This window comes from Phaethon aethereus (genome assembly GCF_964289735.1).
Source record: "Phaethon aethereus genome assembly, chromosome: 1".
NCBI lineage: Eukaryota > Metazoa > Chordata > Aves > Phaethontiformes > Phaethontidae > Phaethon > Phaethon aethereus.
The window spans coordinates 1,211,358-1,236,316 of record NC_138575.1 but is presented as its reverse complement, the minus strand read 5'-3'; the positions used below and the strand labels follow the sequence as shown (position 1 = coordinate 1,236,316).

Genomic DNA, 24,959 nt, shown 5'->3' with positions numbered 1-24,959 from the left:
GCCAGAGGATGGGCTGGAGTCCAGGTTTAACTTCTCAAAGAGAAAGCGTTGCCTTACAGACAGAAAAACAGGCGCCCAAGCCCAGACCCTAGCAAAGCTTACCTCTTGGACCAGCCCGTTGGCTTCCCTTCCCCTCTGCCAGCTGGGTTAAAACACAGCAGCACGACGTATCGCTGCTGTATGTCTTGACTGTCAAGAGCGGTCTAGCAGAAGACTAATTCTCACAACAGTTACAGTAAATTTCACTAAGTCCTGTGAGCTTCTCGCCTTCTCTACACGCACAGCACGTGGCAAAAGCAGGCATCCACCTTGGAGCAGACGGTATGAAGTAAAGCGAGAGTTCACCAGCTGCCTACTCGCGGCTTCTCAAGCCGTTTGTCTGAGCTTGCCGAGTGGCTTATCACGGTCCAAAAAAAAAAAAAAAAAAAAAATACAAAAGGAATACGTACACTCAGTATCTCTGAAATATTGCTCCTTGCCTTCTGGCCTTTACCCCAGTGCATCACCTCTACAACCCGCCACCGCCTCCGAAGCGGCCGAGGCAACGCCAGACAAACGACTGGAGCACGCAAACGTTTTCATTTCTATCACATCTTTCATCACGGGAAGCCAAGCACCAGCCTCAACGTACTTGCTAAAAGCACATAAAAGTAATAATACCTTATGCACCCGAATCAAATCTTCAAGAGAATCACCTACTTCTTACATTACTTGAAGACAAAAGGGATTTTATTACCGACTCTTGAAACCCCACACACTAGCAGCAGATAGCAAGACTGAAGTGGGATTCAATGCCAGCGAAGTGCAGAAAAATTACAGCAGTTTGGTATTACAGAAAGCCACTTCAATGAATACCTAACCGGTCGACGTGAAATGCTGGAACTCACGGCAGTAATCTCTCATCCCAGAATGTAGAAGGTTGGCTTTTTTAAAAAAATTAAAAGAATCCACATCAAACGCATGTTAGTGCATTCTGCAAACAACAGAAATGATCTTCGCCGATACAGAAAAGGATCCAAGCAGATTTCCCCACCTCCATCGACACTAAAGCCATGGAGACAACACTAAAGCTGAGTCAGCAAGTTTTTGGGTAGCTGGAAGGAAAGCTTGTGGGGAACAGATACCAGCATGAACTGCAGTAAGCTATTCTCCTAAATTGGTTCTTGAGTCATTTTTATGGGAACAGTGCATTCCCTGGTTTTTCTCACATAACTTCAGGATTAAATGCCAATCACTTTACTTCACCTCTATGAAGTAAGTAACAAGCAAAGCTTCCTAACTGTCAGATGAAGGCATGTTCATACTTCCTCTATTTTTAAATACTTGCTTTTGGAATAAAATTTGAAATAGAGTGGTTCAGCCATTCTGGGTAGCTAACTAATTTTTCAACCTACTTTCCTCTTCTTTCTGATACTCATGAAAAATGCAGCTGGCTGCCTATTTAAGGCTCTGTCATGAGAACAAAAAAAAAAAAAAAATACCTGGGATTCCAACATTGCCACCTTGCAATTTAAAGCAAGGTCGGCGCGCAGCAACATTCGAACACTTCACATAGCAAAATGCTAAAAATGCCATTAAAAGAATATTAAGGCTGGAAAGCTGACCAAAAATAAAGAAACCCAGCATTAAGGTCGTTCACTCAGCCTGAAGTCACACAGGCTGCAAGTAAGTGCACACACACCGCTGCTTGCAGGAGAACCTGTCTCCATCAGTGGACAGAACGTGGTTTCAGGGCTGGACTTCACTGGTGCTTTGCTTCCCCTGTTGGGAAGCTGCAAAGTGCACAGAGAAGGAGGCAGGAGACTTCAAGAAGAACCAGGGGTTTTGGTTAGGCTGTTAAGCGCTGCCCTACGTAATTAAATTCTGCATTTTTTTCTTTGCCGACGTTGCTATAGGCAAGCCTACGCAGGCAGGGGCAGACAGACTGGAGCTTAAGCCGGGTGGACAGAAGCCAGCTCTGGTCCAGAAGCTGCCCAGGGGTAGCGTCGGCTCACGCACGGCGCTGCGCTGATGCATCCCAAAAGGAGCAAGACATTAAGTGACTCATATCTGACCCATTCAGCACGTGCAGAGCCGACGCGGGTCCGCCCGCATCTGCTTAGGCACGTCTGCGGCAGGGCTAGGCGAGGCACCCTCCCTAAACGCCTCGCATCTGGCCGATCATCATCTTTTCGTGGCTTTCGTGTGATCCAGAACTTGGAGAAGCGCTGAGCGCTCACGGCTCCAACTGAAGTCAGCGGGAACTATGCTTCAGTAGGAGAGGGCTATTTAATAACGACACAAGACATCTGGGGGAAAAGGTCGGCTCGCCTCCGCTTTCAGCGTGGAACCCCCAAATATACTGACAAGTGGTTTTAACTTCAGAGCATGGGCACCCCAGCTACAAACCTGAGATGCAGCGGTGCCGTCTTGCAAAAGCTGGAAATTACTTTACAGAGCGTTCCTTCCAGCGCCACGGGGAGCGTTTTGAGGGTGCGGAGGAACGCGAGCCCCAGGCTCTTGCCCACCCTTGCTTATTCTAGAGCACTCCAACGTTACATTTGCAGAAAAGCCCTTCACCTCAGACATAAGAAGAACACAAGCACGACCACGTCATTCGATTCTCAGAAAAGTCCCTGCAAATGTCATTCACTTCAGGGAAGTGTTGCTGGTCACCGGGTCTTCTGGAAAGTCACGTGAAAGCCTCTGCTCTCTCTAAGAACCGTTTCACTCAAGACATCTGTGCATATTTCTATTATAACAAAAATAAAACATATTTTAATATACTTCTATAATTATACATGTACATTTTCCAATAACAATACTATAGTAAGTTAAAAGGACAACTAAAGGTTCTCTCCGCAGCTCAAACTGTATGAAAGCTCATACTTAGGGAGAAGCACGGTAAATCAGGACATCAACTTAATCAGCTTCGTGTACGCTTTTGCAGAATACGAGGCAACAGCTTCCGATCAACCTCAGTATTCTTAATTCTATGCATTGTATTTCGGAGTAAGCACAGATTAGATGAGCTGCGCCTACAAAAAATAGGAAGTTTCAAAGTTTTGTTAGGAAGCCAGTAGTTCAAACGGTCAGTTGAGAAGTATTCTCCAAAAAAACTACTTCTTTTTTTTTTTTTTTTTTTTTTTAAAATCTTTGACCTCAAATCTCCAAAGCTCCCTGAAGAACTACTATTTCATGTTCCCCAGTCTTATTTTCTCACTTACTGACTTTTCCCATTTCAGAGCTTGGGTTAAGCTGAAAGCCCAGAAAAGTCTGCCGTTGAATCCAGCAGGCATGAACTGAACTTGGGTTTCCAGAAGCGACTCTGCCTCCCTCCGCTGCCCGCGGCATGCCTGCCAGCGGGCAACACAGAGCTTCTCCACGGCCGCGCAATAAAAATGAGCAAACCGGATTTACTAAACCTTCGCTCCTTTTTACCTCGCTGCCGTATTTCGCCTTAATCTCAAGAACGCTGCTTTTAACAGAAGAGTGGATTGCTGTCGCAACTGAAAAATATGAAGCCTTTTTCCCTTTCCGTTTGCAGGGAGGGCTGCGTCCAGCCTGCATCAGTGACTGGCAGCGACTGCTCCCGTGCAAGTCCTGCTGTAGGCTCCCCACCCTATGTCTGGACTTACAAACTTTCCATCAAGAAAGACCCTGAACCGACATCGGTAGCCATTTGATAAGAAGGCAAGAAATTAACTTAATTATGGCTTCTCTCAGCTGAAATTGAGACACTTCAGTGGGACTTTTTTTTTTTTTTCCTGCAAATGCTTTCAAGTGCAGACCTGAGCATAGCGGATTTTGTGCAAGAAATATTTAAAGCTTACTTTATCCTTCATTCGCAGCTTGTTGCTCATTTGAAGCCCTAGAACCTCACAGTTTTGCTGGGACTTAAAGCAAGCAGCCTCCAGTACTTTTATTTAGAGGCTGAACCTTATTTTTCAGGCTGTCTCTCCCATTCATGATTGAGATTTTGTAACTCGCCTATAGCTCATCTCTCTATAGGAATCTAACAGGACGTCAGCCAGCGTGCTTCAGGGAGGCCGTTTCCTTCACATGACCGAGGTTCTACCCTTGGCCCTCTGGCTCGAATCTGCAAAATTGAAGAAGAAAATAAAAATCAAAGAAGAAAATTAAGTGGCTAGTTTTGCACCCTACCACTGCAGTAGCTCTACAGAACATTTGGAGCACTTCTAGTCTTTCAGTCTTTAGTATTCTTCAATTTCCCGATGCTGCAGGTCGCTCGGTCGCCTGCAGAAATCTGCCTATTATCTCTGTGCTACCTAGCTCATTTCTTTCTCTTTAGTTTCACCTCCCTCCCTTCCTTGTTCGAGTTAAATCACCACAATGTTTTACAATTCACTAGACAGAGTTAAAAAGAAAACCTGAAAGGTCAAACATGGCTCCAAAAGTCGTAATTGCTTTACCTTGCTCATCTTTCAAGCGTCAAGGCAGGGCCACGGCTCAGACTACGCTGTTAATTGCTCGTAAATTCAAATACCAGGTTTCTGTCCCTCCAGGAGAGATACAAACACAAAGACCATTACTTGTTTCAACATTTTTTTTTTTTAGCCGAGAAAGCAAGAGAGGTACAGTGCCTCAGCCCGCCGGCAAAACGCGAGTTTGCCGCTCGGAAGGTTTGAGGTCCCCTGAACCACACCCCGGCTTCTCACGTCCACGTCACGACATCTCACAGCCTGACAGCTACGCGCGTCCACGGCCGTTATTTTTCTATCGCTTTTTCCCCAATCTTCTTCTCTCGTTTCTTCTGTTCCAGAGCCTTCACGCCAAAGGTTGACGTATTGATCTCTGTACACAGTTCCAAGCAGTCACACGCAGGCACCTTCTAAAATTAAACTGCGCCCATTCGCAGGGAGACGGACCCACGAGTATTATAAGTAATAAAAGAACATGGCCTCCAATGATAAGATTTTACTAAATAGCATTCAAACCACACTCATTACGAGCAGCGCTCGGGAATTCAGCCTCAGGGGAAACATTTATTACCTAGCGTAAGTGATCACTAGGGGTTAGAATGCAACCGAGAAAATAGAAAACCGGCGCACGAGCGCGTAAGAAATCCTTAACGGAGCACGCACCTGCCAAAAAAAAAATCCCTCTGCCCCACAAAACGATGCGGGAACGTCGCGAGGAATTTACGCACGTTTACAAGGGAAAAGCTGCACTTTCATCGCGGGCAATACAATCTGTTGGGAGTCAAGGTCAGAACCGTCATTTAGACAAGCCACATGAGAGTCATTTATAGCCTTAGCGGAATAAAACCTCCCACCGCAGCTCACCAGTCAGGTGACGTGCCAGTCCAGCGAGCACCAGGCATTTATTTTGATGTAATCCCTTCGCCGAAGAATTTCACAGCGAGGGGTTTCGGAAAGGTGATGCTCAAGCAGCGACGTTACACACGGACGTGCACCTCCTTACCGTACGCCTCTACGCCCTCCTTTTTCTGCTTTGCCCACGGACAAAAGCCACAGCTTCCTACAGCCACTGCAGAGGCGGCGCAGCTCCGGAAAAGCACGCTGTGCTCTGCTCTAGCCGGCTAAATGAATCAACAGCGCTGACAAACCAGCAAATCAATCCCTCCCAATTCTAAAACCTCTGTTGCACCGATGCTAAGGAGCAAAAGAACACAGCTTGAAACTCCAGGAGTAAGCTGCGCTTTCCATACCGAGTGGCTGGGACAAAAGAAAAAAAAAAAAAAACAACCACAAGAAAACTAACCTTTTGTTTTGTAAATTGGTATATGCTTAACATAAAACTTCGCAGCTACACACTGCTGGCATTTAAACTTCCCAGTATGGCGTACAAGCATTTAGGAAGCCTCACTTGCCAAGTCGTTAAGAATCGTTAAACCAAGAAGCGCATCTGTTCAAGTACGCGTTCTTCTCTCAGCTAAAGAAGAGAGGAGCACAGAGTTGTCATTAGAAGGCTAAGATCGCCCAGCTAATCAGTCTGGGAGTCTTAATTACAGCCTCTTACGGGCTCCCACCCCGCGCACACCAACGACAACGTTTCCAGAAGTGACAACGTTTCCAGAAGTTCCGCGACTTTCAGCCGCTTCGATCTAGGAAAGCCTTAAGAAATAACACAAAACAGAAGTAGCCACCACCCCCCCAAAGCCAACGAGCGATCATCTAATCGTCAAAACACCGCTCAAACCTAAAACCGTAAACATTCCGTGTGACTCAGGGCCTTGACTCACATCCATGGATAAGTTTAGCCCGGGACACCTGAAACTCTTACTCAGCCGCACGGCTCCGGGCGCGGGGCGGCAGAACCACGCATCCCCTGAGTCACCCCAGCTGCTGCTGCCAGCGCCCCGTCACGTAGGCTCGCACTTCAACCGAGCCAATTCGGCATCCGATGGGGCCTTTCCATCCCTGCCATCAACACCGACCCGCTGGTGCCACGTCTCCCGCGCCGCTCCCGGCGCCTCCTTGACCCCAGCGTTGGAGGAAATCACGCCAACGGAAAACTAACCCAGCTTAGGAGTTAGTTAAAAAAACTACTTAAACTAGTTAGTTAGTTAAAAGTGAGGAGTTTTACGCACTTTGAGCTCGCTGAACTGCCTCATCTCAGGGCCACGTGAGAAGCCGGCAGGAGGGGATGGAGAGAGGGTCGGGCCACGCGGCCAGAGGCAGGAGGAGACCTGGACCACCCCTGAAGCTCAGGCCATCGGCCCACGCCCCAGGCGCAGGGCAGAGACCCACTCCCCAGCCCTTCTCGGAGGCAGCGAGCGCTGAAGCAGCGCCAGACAACCAAGGGTCGGCTCAATCTACCTGTGTAGACGCACGTAAAGGTCAGAGCCACCTCCATTAGTCAGAGTTAGCTGCAAAAGTCAAGTCCAATGTCATCTCAGAAATGAGGTCTTCCAGCCACTTCTCGAGAGCGCGGATCTACGGCAAGAACCCAAAGAGAACAAAAATGTGATTACAGAGACCTTCACCTAGATCTGATGGGAACCGCCCCTGCAGGTGTCGAGAAGACAAGCCCGGTGTACCTGACTTTGACCGCTGGGTTTGCACGAGTGCCGTCATTTCTGGTATGAGCAGATGTGCAAGACTGCAGAACCAGGTCTATACATCAGCTGTAATATTACAACAAAATGAAGCAATCGCCTAAATAAATAAAAATACAACCTTGCAAAACTGTTAACACTCGCCGGTCCGCGCACACGTAGTGCCCCCGCTCTATTCAAGGTAAAATATTAATTATAGCCCATGCAGAGGCAGACAGGCATAAGTAGAAAAACAAACATTAAAAAAAAAAAGTTTTAAAATGAGAGTGGTACTAGCGGAAAGAACAGTCACAGCTGTTTACTGGGAACTCTGTGCTTGTGTCAGAACTAGGACATAAACATTTGCTCACAGATTAGTTAACGTACATTAAAATTTCAAGGAAAGGAAAAAAACCAGAAAAAGCAGTACTTTTTATATATAAATCAGTCAAGAAAATCTACATATTTTTTTTTTGCCCATAAGCACTATAAGAACTACAGTTTACTTGGTTTCACTACCAAATTGATATGATCTCACTTATATTTTAAACAGACTTTTACTTCAGGTACTAAAGCAAAGATCTATTGGATTTGACGGGGGGGGGAAAAAATCTGCTTCTTTTGGACTTATTTTTGTACTAAACCTTCTTTCAACAGATGCTTCGGCTCTGCGTGCCCAATTTTTCAGTCACAGAACTGGGAACAATTTTACGGCTACCAAATCTGGTGTTTTATTTAAATAACACGACTTCCTGAGAAACGGCGGAAAGGACTCTGGATTTGTAAATCTGGTAAACAAAATGCCTAACAACCTCCCAAGTCTCCGGAACACGCACACCGAAGTCACTGGAAAGCAAGAGCACGGGGGAAAAGACAGAGAAGGAACAGTATGTCCTCCCAGCTACCCTCCATCAACACATCTCGCTTCCTTCAGCAACCAGGCAGATTGTCGGCTCCTAAACAAACTCATCACCCGAAGCAAAGGCAGCCAGCTGGGGAGCTTCGCTGCTCCGAAAGCTTGCGGGCTCTTCCTCCTCCATCCAGGTTTCTCCTGAAAAGCTGGCACACTCTGCTCCTCTCCAACAAGGCATCCACCGCTGCTACCAGGAGTAACCAGGGAGAGCAATGTAGGTTCCTCCAAGCTGTTTCGGATAACTACCCCATCACCCACCATCAATACTCCCCTCCCAGACTGAGCGATAAAATGTGCGCTTGCTCCTCTCCCCGGACAAGAGCTGGGTTTCAGGAGGGGGGTGCAAGGAGAAACCCTTTTTAGCCAATTAAAAAAAAAAAAAAAAAAGGAAGGAGAGGGATAGGGGAGGAGTTTAAAAGTATTAAACACACTTGAGGAGCAATATCGATACCCTGAGGGTCTCTCAAAATAGAGGATTGGAACCGGAGAGGGGTCCAGACACCAGGGACGGAAGTCACAATCTTAGTGGAAAAATGTCCTTCACCGAGGAACTGAAGCCCACCAGCGGGGATTTCGAAGGGGATGAAGAAGCCCTTGATCCAGACCCTCCTCGCGGGCAGACCTTGCCTTACAGGGATGCGCTCCTTCCCACGGAGTCTCTACCAGAGACCCCCAATTTTAGGGAAGGCACATGGGAGGGGAGATCACTGTTATGGAGACAAACTCCCTCATCTTGGGCCTTCCGAAGGGAGAGGAAATATCAGAGCGACAATGAAAGAGAGCGGAAGTCCATCCGCATGCAGATGAAGTCTTCGCCCCAAAGTTTCACGAGTAGGGAGGTTCCCCTTACGACAGGGACACTCCTTCCCATACGTTCCCCAAAAGGTTCTTGCACCACGGAGAGAACTCCTTCTCCAGAGACTTCCAAAGGGAAGGGCGCCAGGCACCAACAACTCCGGCTGCTCCTGCTCAGGAACCTCTGTGGAAAACGCGCATTTCTCTACAGCCATTCATGGAGGGGGCGGCACGGATCTATAGGAGAGTACACATATCCCCCCCTTACGAGGGGTATCTATGTCCACGCATGCATCCACCCAAGGGGCACGGATAACGCACACATGCACCTACGTGAACAGGCCAGAGAGTGGACTTTAGGTGCATCTATAGGTAGACATGAGTATGCGCATGGGCTGTCCCTACGTGACACACACCAGGCTGTCTCTGTGTCTATAAGGATGCGTACATCTGTACGGCTGGGCGTGGGCAGACGTGCAAAGGTACCAGTGCATGCCCGAGCATGTGGCCAACGGGTGCCTATATGCACAAAGGTGCTTCTCTGCACCCGTATCTAGGCATCAAAGGAGAGCGCATGTGCCTCAGCACATATATCCCGGTCTCTGTCAGCGCTTGGGCAGCTATAGGCACGTGTATGCACACCCGCGTGTGTGCACATGTACCGACAGGTGCAGGCGTGTGCACCTGCTTGCATCCCTATAGACACCTAACCGTGTAAACTTGCAGGTATACTTCCCCTGCACGTGCAGGTATGCATCGTGTATGCATATATATACATATATATATATCGCATACGCATTGATATACACATTTGCGTATGTACCGGTGCGCGTTATGTAAGCGTGCGCATCCACCGCTGTGTCTGTGTACTTACCTCCACGTGTGGGGGTTCACGCAGGCACGAGTGGATGTATAGCTACAAACATGCCTGCGTATTCACGTGTAAGTAAAAAAGCGGTCGCAAACACACGCCTAACGAGCTACGGGTACTCCTATATGCGCACATATACCTTGGGGTAAACAATGTATGCATCTAGAGGTGACGTACCGGTGGCAGCGCGCAGCCACAGGGCAAACGCACGCTTGGGCACGTGCACCCGTACACCTCGACGGGCAAGCGCCAGGACAGGGGCACCCCGGGGGACGGGGCACCCCGTGCAGACCCACGCCCCGGTGCGTGCGAGCGGGTACACCCGGAGGCAGACGCAGATCCAGGGCGCACGCCGGGTGCCCCTCGTTACCCCTCGCGCACCCAGGGGTGGGCACCTCTCTGGACGCCCTTACCCGGTGCGCATCCACGCTTCCAAGCGAGCGGATAAGACGCCAAGCCGATGGGAACCCAGACGCAGCCGGGAGCTCACGTAGCCGGCACGCGCCTTTCCGCACCCGGGCGTGCGGGAGCGTGGGGGACGCACGCCCCGCGTGTACCTGCGCTCCTCGGCGGACGCCAGCGTGTGAGCAGGCACACCTCCGGGCACGCGTACGGCTGACACGGGCCCCCCCAGGGCAGGATCACGCAGGTCACACGCGTCCGTGGGCATACCCACGCTGTTCGCGTGTGCGCCCCACGCTTACCCACAGGGCAGAGGCACGCGGGGACGCAAGGAGCAGACGAGACCCCACACCCACAGAGGAGCGTGTCCCCGAGACGCAGCCACGGGAGCACCCCCACGGGCACATCGACACCCCACACACGCGCACCGGGGACCCCCAGGCCGGGACGGTCCCTGCCCAGAGAGAGGCACCGCCGCGTCCCCAAGCACCGGGACGGTTCCCCCTCCCCGGTGGGGGGTCCTGTGTCCCCGGGGGATGTCGCGGGGGCCGTCCCCACGCCCGGGGGTGGGTGCTCGCCCCCGGCGCTCCCCCCCGCGCCGTTACCTTCTTGACGGTGCGCGGCGCCTCGGTGACGGTGCCGTCGGGGCTGACGAGCGCCTCGGCCGCGGCGCCGCCGCTGGCGCCGCCGTCGCGGTGCCGGTGCTGGGGGTGGTGCGGGTCGCTCCGCTTCATGGCCGAAGCCTGCGGCACCTTGGCGGCGCCCGGCGGCAGCCCGGCGGCGGCGGACAGCCCGGGGCAGCCGCTCAGAGGAGGCCGCTCGCCGCCGCCGCCGCCGCAGGAGGAGGAGGACGCCGGGGCCGGGGCCGCGGCCGCCTCACGCTCGGTGGCCGGCAGCGGGCAGGGGGCCGCGGCCACGCCGTGCCCAGGAGGGTGAGCGGCCACCGGCTCACACGACGGCCCCGCCGCCTTATCCATGGGGCCGCTCAGCTCCTTCAGCTCCACGGCGGGGGCTGCCACCTGCACCGACATCGCCGCCGCCTCCGGCTCCCTCAGGGACCGCCCGACCCGTCGCCGCCCCCGCCCCCTCGCCGCCCGCGGGGCACGCCGGGACGTGCAGTCCTCCCGCCCGCCGCCCCGCCCCGCCCACCGCCTCGCCCCGACTACAACTCCCGGCAGACTCCGCGGCGCCCCGCCCCGCCCCGCCGGTACGCGGCGAGGCGCGGGGGCGCCTGGGAAGTGTAGTCCACTGCGGGGCCGCGCCGCCGTCCCGCCGCTGTCGCCCGCGCGGAGCAGAGGCGCAGAATGGCGGCGGCGGGAGGCGCAGCCCCGTCAGGGCCGGCAGGAGCCGTGCCCGGGCTGTGGGGCCTCCAGCGGCCCCCAAGCCCTGGGGGCGGCGTCCAGTACAGCGCTTGACCTCCCCCCCTGTGGAGAAGTTTGGGGTTTTTTGACGGGTTAGTGGAATTCTCTGTGTTTCAGCCGATGCCTGTCGTGCCACCGGCCACAGGCCTCTGAGCAGCCCCCCAGCGCAGGGGCCTGTGTTCGGCTGCTCTCCAGGGCCCAATGCTCCGCCACAAGCAAAACCCTGGAACACGAGGAGCCGAGGCGTTCTGGCAAGGCGAACGTGACATCCGAGAGCCCGGAAACTTGCTGTCCTGCCAGGTTCTGCAAGCCCACAGGGCCACGTTTTGGGTCAGCCTTTCGTCAGGAGCCTTCATACAAACAAAAGCCATGAACGAGCCACCTTTTTCTAAATCCAGTTCTTCAGGGAAGCTCCTCTTAGGGAAGGGGGAGTCAAGCCCATCCTTGGTTTGTTTTGGGTTTTAATTATTATCGTTACTAAGACTAATGCAGTTTCTCTGGGCACAAGCCAAGGACCAAGGCCTGTGTGTCTGGGGCTGTGCAATCGCAACGTTCCCATCTCGTTCGAGGGGCAGGAGGTCACGTCCGACACTTTGGGCCGGTCAGAGGCAAAAGGACAGTTTCTTGATAGCAAAGGGGATGTGATCGGCCAAGCAGGAGAGATGCAGAGGAGCCTGGAAAATGGAGAGGCATGAAATACTGCAAGCTTGAGTGGAGTTTCAGGATCCACCAGAAATGCCAGAAGTTAGAAACGTGCAGGACAAAATTGGCAAGATTCCGATGACTGTGAGAGTTTCTGATGCCCAAATTAACACTCGCAAGCCCTGGCCGAACTCGGTGTTTGGGATGAGCTGGCTGCAAGATGAGGTACAGTGGGATGAGGAGCCCACGTAACCACCCCCCCCAAATCAGGAGGCAGAGGAGCGATCGAGGGAGAGGGGCAGCAAAATGTGAGAAGCCAAAGGAGGATTTCACGCTTGGAGAGGAAGAACCTGGTCAGCAGCTGATGACATGCTGCATGGGTAAAAACTCACTGGGGACAGGAGGAGAACCAGCTTCATTTTATGCAAGGGTGACAGCTGGACTGGAAAATGCCTAGGACAGAGGCGAGGAGAGAAAGGGCTGTAAAGCATTTAATGGGCTCCGAAGGCAACGCTGTACCAGGGGCAGCAGAGAGGATGACGGGAGGAATGTGTGAGGGGGGTTGAAGTTAAAGGAAAAGCAGCACATTACTTTGTGCATGGAAAGTGGCGTGGAGAAGTCCCAACTTTATTAAACTAATGCTGTTTCCTCACTGAAGTGAGATCAGAATCTGCGTGCGGGTTTCACAGCACATTTCCGCCTCTCCCTAGGATCAGAAAGCTCAGTCTCAGGGCAGATTTCAGTCTCAGAAGGGGCCTTTGAAAACAAAACTCTTTGAAAGCTGCTGTGGGAGGGATTTGAAGTTGTAGCCGACGAATATCCCTCCCCTTCGATATAGGCTGCCTGTTTCTTGCAGCCGTAAGACGAGAGCAGGCTCCATGCAAAGCCCCAGCTCCTGCAGCACCGTGGTTCTGCTGCAGGGTGGGGCTTGTGCTAACCTGGAGCCCCGCTCAGCTGCGCCGATGCCTGGGGCAGAAATCCTCCAGATGTTATCGTCTCCTGGTGCCGCAGATCCCACAGTCCAACAAAAAAACAGCCGGGTTGTTTTGCACACACCTGACCTGGGGGAATCTGCTGCTCAGGCAAAATCTTGACCCTGAGTTCGGTCCTTCACCCTACCCACACCCCAGCCATGCATCGCCCACGCGGCTCAGCATGTGATCTTCACCGCATTTGCCCTGCTCGCCTTTTAAAGAGTGCAGTCCTCAAATGGGGGTACCGACGGGGATGGAATTTTCCTGGGAAAAAAAGTCATATACTAATCTCAGCGTGCCCAAACACCGCATCGCTAATCGGATGTGCCTCTGTCCCGTCGGGGCGCAAACCACTGCTTGCCCATCGAGCAAACAGATGATATTGCAGCTTGCCAGAGATCCAGCAAACCGTCCACACAACCGGAGCAATGTGCTAGGCTGTACTTGACAATTTATCTGGGAAAAACAACGGATATCAGGAGAGGAAGGGAGAGGCCGTTTGGTTAGGGAGGACTGAGCAGTTGGAACAATCGGGGCTCTGTGAGAGCGGCGCCAGCGGTGCCTACGGGAGAGGTTCGGGCTGGCTCCTTCCCCGTGCTGCGCGTGTGGAAGGCGGCAGCAGGGACAGGAGATGGGCGAGCAAGGCAGGGCTGCCTTGGCCCGAAAGCAGGTATCGGAGAAAGCAGCCTCAGAAAGGCGAGAGTCTTTCCCTTGAGAGCCGTGGCTGCATGTAGATCTGCACGGGAGATAGCCTGGTTTCTCCTACCAATGAAGACCACAAACAACAAAATTAAGCCAGAAAAGGAGTAAAATAGCTGTGGTCTCTCCCAGAGGTGTCAGGGCAGGCTCAGCTGTGGTCTTCAGCCTGTTTTGCCTGTGCCTGACCTGTTGGCATGGAAATGCCTCTCTGCCGGACAGGCTGGGGATGGGCACGCCATGTGTGGTGGAATCCAGCTGGACCCAGTCCGCTTGCAACGCCTGCGGAGCCGCCGGCAGGGCCCGGCGTGCAGGATCCTGCTTTGAAGGGACGGTGTGGCATGGAGCAGAGGCAGGGAACAGGCAGATGCCTGCGCTGCCTGGGAACCAGCGTACATAAACCTCCGAATGGAGCGCATCATAGCCCAAAGGTGAGGGAAGAGCGAGATTAGACACCCATGTCTGGCATTTTGTAGTTGTCCCTGTCCTCTTTGCTTCCCTGACACGTGATAACTAGAGAGGGAAGGATGGAGGAAAACCCAGGCACCCGTGGGTGTGCTCTGGGGCAGAAACCCATCCTTTGATCTTGCACAAACAAAGCAAACAAGGGTTTTTCTCCACTAAAATAGCTGCAAAATTGGGCGTGGATGAGTCGTTCAGCTCGTGAATTGCGACATTGCCCTGAAATCCTCCATCCGAGCACACCGCGCTGTGGGGAACGGCTGGCATTGTGCGGTGGTGCCGGACGCCTGCCTGGGCGGAGAGCGGGCTGGTTGCTGGCTCAGCAGAGCCCCCACTAACCACTTTCACTGTCTGGATGTGTCTGTTCCTGTGATGTTCAGTCCTAAAACAATCGAGGCAGCTGGGGTTAGTGACGGAGGGCAGGGCTGCTCGGCGCAGAGCCCCTTCGCCTCCCTTATCCCGGTTAAAAGCAGCCGAGCCTCTGTTAACTGGGATGGTGCAGGCTCCTGTACAGCCCCGCGGCATACGGTGATCCGGCTGCAGAGCAGGGGAACTTCACCCAGCACCGCTACGAAGGCTGAGCCTTCCAGACATGAAGAAAAGAGGGAGAGGGGAAAAAAAAAAAAAGAGATTGATATGGAATTTTTCAATTCTCTAAGGCTCTACTGCAAGCTGACAGACAGACACTGCAGTCATCTTGCCGAGATCCATATAATCCCAAACTAGAAGTCGATACCACCCTATAGTAACTCTTCTAATTGTACGTCCTGTACTACAGATACAAAATTAGGATGATTCAGCCTATCCCTGCCTAATGGGATACGAGCAATACGACTTTACTGCAGCTATTGATTTGTTCTGGCAACGTCCCTGCGACCAGCCCGCGCTATCGTAGTTTTCATTTATTTAATTACGGCGAAGGCAACCAGATGGCCAGATAGCGCCGACATTTGTCCCTGGGGGCGAGCGGTTCAGTGTATTCACAGCGAATATTATCCAGATTCCTTGAAACCTCCCGGCCTTGCCCAGATGGATGCTCATGGGGCTGTTCGGGGAGACCCGCAACCCTCCACCTTTTTCCCTCCTGCGCCTCCCAAACTCACTTAAACGCAGATCAGCGGGACAGGGGTGCACGCGCGTGTGGAATTCCTCTCCCGACGCTCAATTTTCACGACATCTTTGCAATCTTAACTACCTGCAAGTCTGCAGCCTCTCTGCCGAGCACAGCCGAGTACTGTGCCGGAGGGGTGCCTGACAGACGGACAGACCGACGCATGCATAGGCATGTCATCGTATGAGCGTTTCCGTAGGAAATCGGCTTAAAATAATAACTGGAAGATATTAAAGCCGTTTCACAATGGGAGGGCAAGCAGAGGGAAGAGGAAGGGCTCTTTGCTCCTTTGTAATGTAAAGTGGAGCCTGAAATATTGTTCCTCAACGAAAGGGAAAAGAATAATAAATAAGAGAACGTTATTTACGTGTGACCATACGAGCTCTTCCCTTTCTTTCCTGAGGATACTCAATGTACAGCTGGGGAAATTAAGTGGGTTTTGCCAAACCAAGGAGCTGAGCGGGTGACGCCTGGGTCACCGAAGGGAGGAGGTTTGTCCCTCGGGTCCTTAAAACTCGCCAGGAACCTTCCCCGATGCCGAAGGTGTCAGAGCGAGAAGATGCTCCTGGGGAAAGATTCAGGGGACGAGGCGTGGGGAGCAGGAGCATCCTGAACCCCAGCGTGAGGGTGCTGAGGAAGGAGGGGACCCTGGTCCAGCCTTGTTCCTCTCCTAATAAAACTGTCTGGGGGAGGCATCGCCTCCACCCGAGCTGGCTCGGCCACCCCGGGGGTCTCCGGTCCCTTCCCCGGTTCCACGTTGCGCGCGTGAGCGCCGCTGCGGGCAACCGCACGGCTTTCGCTGCTCACATTAGTGGTTTCCTGGCTGTGGTTTCCCTACGAGCGGCATCGGTCGGGGAAACCCACGGTGCTGGTTGGCGGCCGCTGCGCTACCCGTCCCCATCCCACGACCAGAGGAAAATCCCCTTGAGCCGTATCGGTGGGAGAGGCAAGGCCAAGGCACCTCCTGCCTTCTTAACTCTCATTCTTAATTCTTATTCCCCTGCAGAACCTGACACCGAGCGGCGTACGACACCACAAGCACCCATGGTGGTAAGCAGGACCACCGGCCAGTTTTGGGTGGGGATGCTCGGTGCTCCCAGCCTGCTGTCAGGGGAGGGTGCTCCGGGAAGAGCAGGGGGGAGAAGTTGGGCTGAATTTATCCTGTGATGGGCATTTCATCACTGTTAACCAGGATGTTTTAATCATAACCCTGTTTAAATCATAGGTTTTGGTGGTTGATTCTCATCTTGCTCCGCTAGAGCAAAAAGCTGTTTCCATCTCCTGAGCCACTTGCAAGGAAGATGGGGTGTTTCCCAGGATTAATCCTTTTTTCTTCCTTAAAAAAATGCTTTTTTGTCCCTGTGTGCCAAATCAGGGGTTTTTTTTGTAGCCTGAGGGAAGACATAAGGGATATGACAGGGTCAGGATGTCTCCTGTCATTTCCAAAATTAAATATTTTAGGTTTTTGTTTCAAACAATGTATCATTTAGGAATAGCTCCTTCAAATCATTTTTCTTAAAAAAAAAAGCAGCCCACAAAAATAAAGGTAGATAAAGAGGAAACATTTTGTTTTTCCCCAGATGAACCAGCCTTTACTCTGGCTTCCTGCTGCCCGCCCATCCCAGCGCAGAGCCCTGCGATGGCAGCGGGGCAGGGTTGGCCCATCCTGCTTGCCAAAAGCCATCAGGAAAACGCGATTTTCACTGTCCAATCCCACCCAAATTTCAGAGGGGTGCTTGGTCTCTGAGATAACCGAGTACTCGGATGCCTCACTCCCAGGCAACACTTGGGACAAGGGCACTTTCCAAAAGCAGCGTTTATCCCCAAAAGCACCATTCACACAACCCCTCACCCGGCGCTACGGGCAGCAACGGGGTGCCCCTGTGGGACACCCACCAGCACCCCGAAACTGGGCAGGTTCGGGGATATTTAAGCCAGTAGTGCCATCTGCTGGCAAAGGGCCCCCCCAGACCCCCACTTTGCTGCCGAAGCCCAGCGAGTGTCCCCCCAAAAAGTCCCCGTAGCACCCACAGACGTTTCCAGCCGCTCACACGTGCCTTCTCTGGGCAAAACGGCCGGGACAGGGCTTTTAAAGCAGTTTAAAGCAGTTTTAAAAGCAGTTGGAGCCCTTTTAGGAAAAAGGGCAAAACCCCACGACGTTTCCCCGTGCTCAATACCTCCCCAAAAAGCCCGGGGGCAGCCACTGGCAATGGAAACTTGGCAAATTTAATACTGATACAGGAGGGTTTTTCTTTACGCAGCAAAAATTAATCCGTGGAGGTCACCAGGACAGCGAAAAAAGCCAGGAGCCTACCAGGATTTCATAAAGACATGAACAGGGATAATGGACAGATACAAAACACCAGCAGGGACTGGAGTCCTCGTACGTCAGGGCTCGGCCGGGTTTGCTATAAACCTGGGTTTGGTTTTTTTCTTAAAAAAAAAATAAGAAGACGCTTTGCTTAGGGGGTGAGTGCCATGGGATTTTAAAGTTTTGGTTTTTTTCGCATCGTGGCTCGGGGAGCGCCCGTGGTGCACACCCCCACCACGGCTCCCCATCTCCTGTGGTCAGGGACCACCATCCCACCAATCCTCCGTTTCGGGTCTGGTTCAGCTCTCTGGGGAGCTGGAAGGCACTTTGGGACCCCTGAAGAAATAGGGGTCCACCCCAAAAAACAGGTGCACCCCAGGGATGCTGCTGCCGCCTTGTGAGGGGGGTTCAGCTCATCCCGCTCTTGGCTGCAGCACCCAAGCAGAGACCGTGCCCGGCCGTCACATCTTGGTGTATCATACAAAGATAAAAAATAAAATAAAAAAAAAAAAACACAAAAGAAACTATTGGCACAAGTGTTTGTAAGCTCTACGTACCATCTAGCCATGGGTGGGGGCAGAGGGCGAGCGAGGGGTGTCAGCAGGTCCCAGCATCCCAGGACCAAAATCTACGCTGACCTACGCTCGCCCGCTGCCTGGTACCGCCGTCCCTGGGGACCACCCGCTCCCATCCCCGTCGGTGGCAAAGGCAGTGTCCCCCTTGTCCTTAAATCCCTGCAGGACCTGGGTGGGGTTTGTTCCACCGACACTCCGTTTCTCTTCTCCCCGCAATGCCCAGGGCAGGGATCCCAAAACCCTTCTGCCGGCGCCTTGCCGGGCTGGGATGTACATCGAGTCTGTTCAGGTGATGTGGGAGAAACGCCGTCTTCCGAGGGGAGAAATCAGCCGTGGCCGGGCCAGAGGGATGCTCGGGACCAGCCCCGGTGGGACAGGGTGGGCTTTGGTGTCCCCTCGCAGGCTGTCTGTGCTGGGCGAGGCTTTGGGTCTCACCCCAGGTGTCCCCATCCCCTCACAACGTCCTGCCAGGCTCAAAAGTCCGAATCGGCGTCCAGCAGCTCCGCGTCCACCAGGTTGGTCCGAGAGGGGATGGGGGCCAAGCCAGCCCGTCGGCCCTGAGTCCTCGGCCCTCCGCCGTGGGGCAGGGTGCCGGGGTCGGGGGGCCAGAGCAGAGCCCCGTTGTGCTGCTGGCGCCCGCGGCTGGGGCCGGGGCTCTCCTCCTCCGGGGAGCCGCTCTCGGGGCAGAAGGGGTTGCTGATGAGGTGGAAGACGTTGGCTCTGCAGCGGCCATCCCACGGCCCCCCAGCGAAGGCAGCTTCGGGCTGGCCAGGCGGGAGCCCCGGGAGGATGTCGGGAGCAAAGCCGACCAGGCAGGGCTGGGGGGGCAGCCGGGGCAGGCGAGGGACGGTGCTGGGGGCCGGGGGGCCTGCAGGGCCCCCCAGGCAACGCTCGGGACCCGGGCACACCTCCTTCTTCTTCTTCCTCCGTTTCTTCTTGCGGCCGCTGCGCTTCTGCAGCTCGGGGGAGACGTCGGCCTCCACCACCCAGAGGTTGGCCCTCTCCTCCGGCGGCACTGTGGGACACGGGACGGAGCGGGTGAGAGCGGCCGCATCCTGCCCTGCGCCGGCCCCCCGGCCCTGCCTCCCCGCACGTCCCCAACACCCCTCAGCCCGGCTTGTCCCCCCCAGGCGATCCCCAGGGACTTGCCAGGCGTCGCCACGGGCGTCACAGAGATGTCCTGGGGCAGGATAGCCCCTCTCCTGGCCACCATCTTGGTGACGTGCTGGGCCCACGCCGAGGACACGTCGGCTGATGGCTCATTGATGTCAAACGCTAAACCAGCTGCAACGACAACAGGGGAGCTGCGGTGAAGGGGGAGGACAGCAAGGACCCCAGGGTGCTGCCGAGGCAGCCCCCTCCAACAGGCACGTACCCACAGGGCCGTCGTGCGAGACCGTGTGCATGCTGAAGGACAACTCCTGGCCCGGGTCGCGCAGCAGCTCCTTGCGCTTGGAGAAGGCCTTCGCGATCATCTTGCTCTTCTTGATCCTCTTGGGCTGGTCATCACTTTGCCCCGTCAGCCTGGGGACATGGCGGGTCAGAGCAGGGACACGGGGTGGCCCGGACACGGGGTGACCCAGGCACGGGGTGACCCAGGCACGGGGGACGCACAATCCTGGCATCGCAGGGCACAGGGACCCTCCCCATCTCCCTCTCCCACTCTGGACAGGGACACCAGGGGCCAGGGACTGTGCTGGATGGGTCCCCTGGGGATGGAGGTGTCCTACAAATAGGACACGAGACACCCACAAAATGGGAGAGGCCACCCCATTCCCAAACCGCTGTCTGCTGTGAGCCCACAACTCATTGAGATGATGGACAAAAGTCTGGGGACGACCTCCAACATCTCAGGATGTCGGATGGGGCAGGAAGGGCCACACGGAGGTGGGGTGACATCTTCGGGGTCCCACCTGCACCAGGTGCGCTTCCAGATGAGCAGGGTGGCCTTGGTCCAGACCCAGGTGCTCATGGAGACGCCAGTGCCGAACATGGCAAAGAGGTTGATTTTCTCCACCAGCAGGCTCGGCCGGTTCTTGATCTCGCAGTCCGGGATGGGCTTGTTGGTCTGCGTGGCGATGGTCACGTTGGCCTCGCACCTTGTGGGGACAGACGCAGGACGGTGGCGGTAAGGAGGGGGACACCCAACGACGCCCCACGATGAGGCTGAGTCCCCGCGGCTCCGCTGAGTGGAGATGCAGCAGCAACGCCGGCAGGGGACAGGAGGCTCTCCACTCTGCAGCGTCCCCCGCTAAACGCGAGGTGCCACCAGCGTCCCGCTCGCCCTCCCGTCCTCATCCCCGTCCCACTCACAGGACGTATTCCCGAAAGCTGCGCTCCCACTCTGCCTGGTTGAAGAAGTCATAGAAGTGGCAGCCAAAAGTGATGAAGACGAAGCCGAAGGCCAAGAAGCCAAAGATGCCTGGAAGAGAAGTGGGACATCCCTGGTTTAGCCCGACCCCAGTGACACCGGGACAAAGATGCTGCACTGGGGCCATGCCACCATCACCACAGCTTTGTCCCCCACTGCAGCCACCCCCAGGAAGGTGGAATGGGGCTGTCCAGGTTCAGGGGTCAAAATGTCCCCATTCCCACTCAAATTCCAACAGAAATGGTGCCGATGGAGCCCCACTTACCCAGCCGCAGCATGGTCTCGTTGATCTTGCTGGCCGCCTTCTCGCTCAGCAGCCCGGGGTGGTTGCTCTTGATGGAGAAGAGCGTCATGACCCCTGCGGTGGAGGGATGAGGTGGTCAGGGTGAGGGGGACACCCACGGTGCCCCCATTCCCGCACCGAGGCGAGCTCGCACCTACCCCGGATGAGGAAATAGCCACCCACGATGAGGACAAGCCCGATGGGCGCCAGGACAAAGCCGGCCCGGTAGCGGTAGTTCTTGTACCCCACGAAGCAGATGCCGCTGACGGAGTCACCGTCCACCTGGCAGAGATGGGGACGGGAGCGTCAGTTGGCTGCGGCCACCCCCCCCTTGCATGTCACCCTGGCAGGGAACTGCCAGGAGGCGGGACGGTGGTCCCGTTACCTGCGCCACGGCCAGGATGGCCACAGTGAGGACGAAGGGGATGGACCAGGTGATGAGGTGGAAGTAGGAGGTCTTGCCCAGCAGTGGCTGGTAGGTAGTGCCCAGCGCCTTGAAGGAGGTGTGCCAGGCGTAGGTCAGCATGACGAACCAGATGACACCCGACATCAGCGAGTAGTAGACGATGACGAAGATGATGACGCAGGAGAGCGTCTCGTTGGAGCTATGGGAGGAGGCGAGACAGGAGCGTCACCAACCTCCACGAGAGAACACGGAGAGGAAGGAGGTCTCTCCATGCCCCCAAGAGGCCAAGAAACCCCAAGAGTCCTTCTTCATCCCGGGGACACCTCTTGGCACATGGCTATGGTGGGATGGGGACAAAGGTGACACGTACGTGGGTTCCCCCAGCCGCATGGTGCCGTCGGCTCGGCACACGATCTCGTCGCGGGCACCATCCATGAACTGCGCCAACCAGCCGATGCTGCCCACGAAGAAGCAGGCGTTGACGTAGAAGAGGATGACGGCAGGGTAGCGGTTGGAGTTCCTCCAGTCAGCGACAAATGTGGCCTGCGGGTGGGGGAGAAAGGGACAGCTTGGTGCCCAGTCCCCTTTTGGGGACACCTCCCCGTGTCCCCCTGCGTCTCACCAGGGTGAAGAAGGTGCAGAAGATGGTGACGGAGCTGAAGGCAGCGATGTAGACGTGCATCTCGCGGTGCTCCTTCTCGGTGAAGAGCGGGTTCTGGCACTGGATGCCGCAACCCTCCACGTCCTCGTACCAGCTCTTGGGGTTGTCCGTCCGCACCAGCGGCGCCTCGCATTGCCCTGAGCTGTTGAACTTGATGTTCTGCACCTCGTTCTGCCGGGGGAGAAGGCAGGCCGTGAGACGGAGGAGGAGGCACCCCCATGGTGAAGGCTGTGCTGCCGGGCTGGACATCAGTCCCCCGCGGAGGGCTGGGGACAGCTGGCGTTTCCCCACTCCCGCTGCCCCGGGGGGATCTGGAGCCCGTGGCAGCACGGTGGGGTCTCCCGCGCTCCGCGTCCTCGCCCCCGTACCGGGCATCCCTCGGGGAAGCGGTCGGGCGTGCACTTGAGGAAGTCGGGCCAGCCGCGCTCGCGCTCCACGATGGTGCAGGGCGCCCGGGTGGCCTGGCAGAGGGTCTGGCTGGGCAGCTCCACCTGCCCGTCCTCGCACTTGGGCATGTAGACGGCGCAGAGCAGGGGCTGGATGACGTCCCAGCAGCGCGGGGCGTTGCGCAGGCCTGCGGGGACAGCGTCGTCACCCCCCCGGGCGGACACACGTCCTGCCGGCCCCCCACCCCGCGGCCCCACGGGGACACGGGACGGGGCAGACGACGGCTGCCAGCGGTGGGGAGCACCGGCCGCCCCGGCAACTGGGCGCACGCAGCACCTGGACCCCCCCGTACCACCCCTGGGGAGCCATGCCTGTCCCCTGCTATACTGCTCCCCGGCACGCTGCTCTCCCTCTATACTGCTCCCCCTCTATGCTGCTCCCAGTCCCAAGCGTGCTCTACTGCACCCACCCCTGTTCCCCTGCTATACAGCTATCTATAGTGTACCCACCCACGGTGCCCTGCCATACCGCTGCTCCCCCTCTGTACTGCGCCCATCCCCGGCCCCCCGCTATACTGCTCCCCTCTACTGTACCCAACCCCAGGCTGCAGCTATCCTGCTCCCTCTCTATACTGCGCCCACTCCCAGGCCTCTGCTATACTGCTCCCCTCTATACTGCACCCACCCCAGTCCCCTGCTGTACAGTTTTCTATACTGTCCCCATCTCCAGTCCCCTGCTATACCGCTCCCCTCTATACTGTACCCAACCCCAGTCCCCTGCTATACAGTTCTCTATGCCGTAGCCATCCCCTGTCCCCCATGATACCGCTCCCCCCTTGCCTGTGCCCACCCCCGGTCCCCTGCTATAGTGCTCCCTTCTACATACCGTACCCACGCCTTGCCCCCTCCATAGCGCCCCGCGCCCACCGCCAGCCCCCCACTACACCGCCCCCCCGCCCGTGCCCGTCCCGGGCCTTTCCCAGAGTCCCGACTGAGCCTGCCCCCGCTGTACCGCGCCGGGCCGTACCGGACCAGAGCAGGAGCTTTCCGTGAGCCTCCTCCTGCGAGGCGGAGTCGGCGGCCAGCAGCGTGGAGGTGGCGGCGTAGGGCAGCGCCGAGCCCAGGCAAGCGCCGTAACGGAGCCGTTCGCAGGGCGCGGGGCGGCGGCAGCGTTCGGGAACGGCCGAGGCGTTGAGAAACGGGGCGGCGGGGCAGCGGCGGCCGCCCAGCGCCAGCGCCATGCCCAGCGCCAGCGCCCACCGCCACCCGCCGCCCTGCGCCGCCATCCCGGCCCGCACCGGCGCTAGGCGGGCGGCCCGGCCCCGGCCCCGGCCCCCGCCATGCCCCGACGCCCTTTGTTGAGCTCGCCGGGAGCGGAGCGGGGCCGCTCCTCCTCCTCCTCCCTCCTCCTCCTCCTCCTCAGCGCGGCCCGGCCCGCCACGGCCCCGCGCCCCCCGCCGGGGCGGGCTGAGGCGAGGCGGCGCGGCGGGAGGAGCGGGGGGGCAGCCGCTTTTGCGGGAAAAAGTCGCTTTTTGTGAGGAAAAAGTTACTTGTCTTTGGAGCGGGCAGGGAGGGGACGCGTTTTTGAGGAGGGAAGTGACTTTTTGGGAGGAAAAAGTTACTTTTTTTTGCGTGGGCAGGGAGGGGACGAGTTTTTGGGGAGGGAAGTGGCTTTTTGTGAGGAAAAAGTTGCTTTTTCTTGAAGCGGGCAGGGAGGGGACGCGTTTTTGGGGAGGAAAGGGACTTTTTGGGAGGAAAAAGTTACTTGTTTTTGGAGCGGGCAAGGAGGGGACGCGTTTTTGGGGAGGAAAGGGACTTTTTGGGAGGAAAAAGTTGCTTTTTCTTGAGGCGGGCAAGGAGGGGACGCGTTTTTGAGGAGGAAAGTGGCTTTTTGTGAGGTAAAAGTTGCTTTTTTCTTGAGGCGGGCAAGGAGGGGACGCGTTTTTGGGGAGGAAGGTGGTGTGTTGAGGAGGGGGATCGCACTCGGGGAGGAGGGACGGGGGTTGCTCTCCCGAGGGGGGCTGCTGGAGGCAGGGACGTTGGTTTTGGGGAGGGAGAAGTCGCTTTTGGGAGGGGAAATGTTGCTGTGGGAGGGGGAGGAGCCGCGTTTTTGGAGGAGAAAGTTTGTTTTTTTCGGAGAGAAGTTGGATTTGCGAGGGAGGAGTTGGTTTTGAGAGGGAAAAGTCGCTTTTTGAGAGAGAGAAGCTGGGTTTGGGGAGGATAAAAGTTGGTTTGGGGAGCAAAAAGCGAGTTTTGGTGGGTGAAGTTGCTTTTTGGGCGGAGAAGTTAGTTTTTTGGAGGAGTAAAGTTTTCAGGGAGACGTCCCTTCTAGGGAAGGAAAGTGGGACTGGGGAGGGAAGTAACTTTTTTTGTGGGGGAGGTTGCTTTTTGGGAAGGAAAAGTTGCTTTTTGGAGGAGAAAAATTGCCTTTGGGGGAAGAGAAGCTGCTTCTGTGGGGCAAAAGTTGCTTTTTGGGAACAAAAGGCAATTTATTGGGAGAGAGAAGCTTCTTAGGCAAAAAGTCACTTGGGCGGGTTACTTTTTGGGGGAGAAAAGTCGCTTTTTGGAGGAGAAAAGTTGCCTTTGGGGAAGAGAAGCCACTTTTGATGGGGAGAATAGTCAGGTTTGGGGGACAAAAGGCACTTTATTGGGAGACAGAAGTTTCTTTCTGGGGATAAAAGTCACCTTTTTGGGGGAAGTTAACTGTTAGGTGAGGAGAAGTCACTGTTTAGGGACAAA

General features: G+C 55.6%; 2 protein-coding genes across 2 annotated transcripts in view; both read right to left on the bottom strand.

The window, feature by feature from the left end:
- Positions 1–11,012, bottom strand: part of AHCYL2 (adenosylhomocysteinase like 2) — a gene marked incomplete at its 5' end in the record, with an annotated part of 105,728 nt that extends 94,716 nt beyond the window's left edge. Inside the window, one exon of the mRNA XM_082007478.1 lies at positions 10,587–11,012. Within this exon, the coding sequence (XP_081863604.1) occupies positions 10,587–11,012 (426 nt within the window). The remainder of the gene's footprint in view (positions 1–10,586) is intronic.
- A 6,688-nt stretch (positions 11,013–17,700) lies between these two features.
- Positions 17,701–23,603, bottom strand: SMO (smoothened, frizzled class receptor). The gene is made up of 12 exons (XM_082007814.1): positions 23,248–23,603; positions 22,203–22,408; positions 21,796–22,005; positions 21,544–21,716; positions 21,153–21,372; positions 20,926–21,049; positions 20,750–20,842; positions 20,427–20,535; positions 20,027–20,212; positions 19,489–19,637; positions 19,263–19,397; positions 17,701–19,128 (listed from the first exon to the last, which is right to left on the bottom strand). Exons 1-12 carry the CDS (start codon positions 23,504–23,506, stop codon positions 18,587–18,589), a joined length of 2,406 nt encoding a protein of 801 aa, XP_081863940.1. The 5' UTR covers positions 23,507–23,603; the 3' UTR covers positions 17,701–18,586.
- Positions 23,604–24,959: the final 1,356 nt, after the last annotated feature.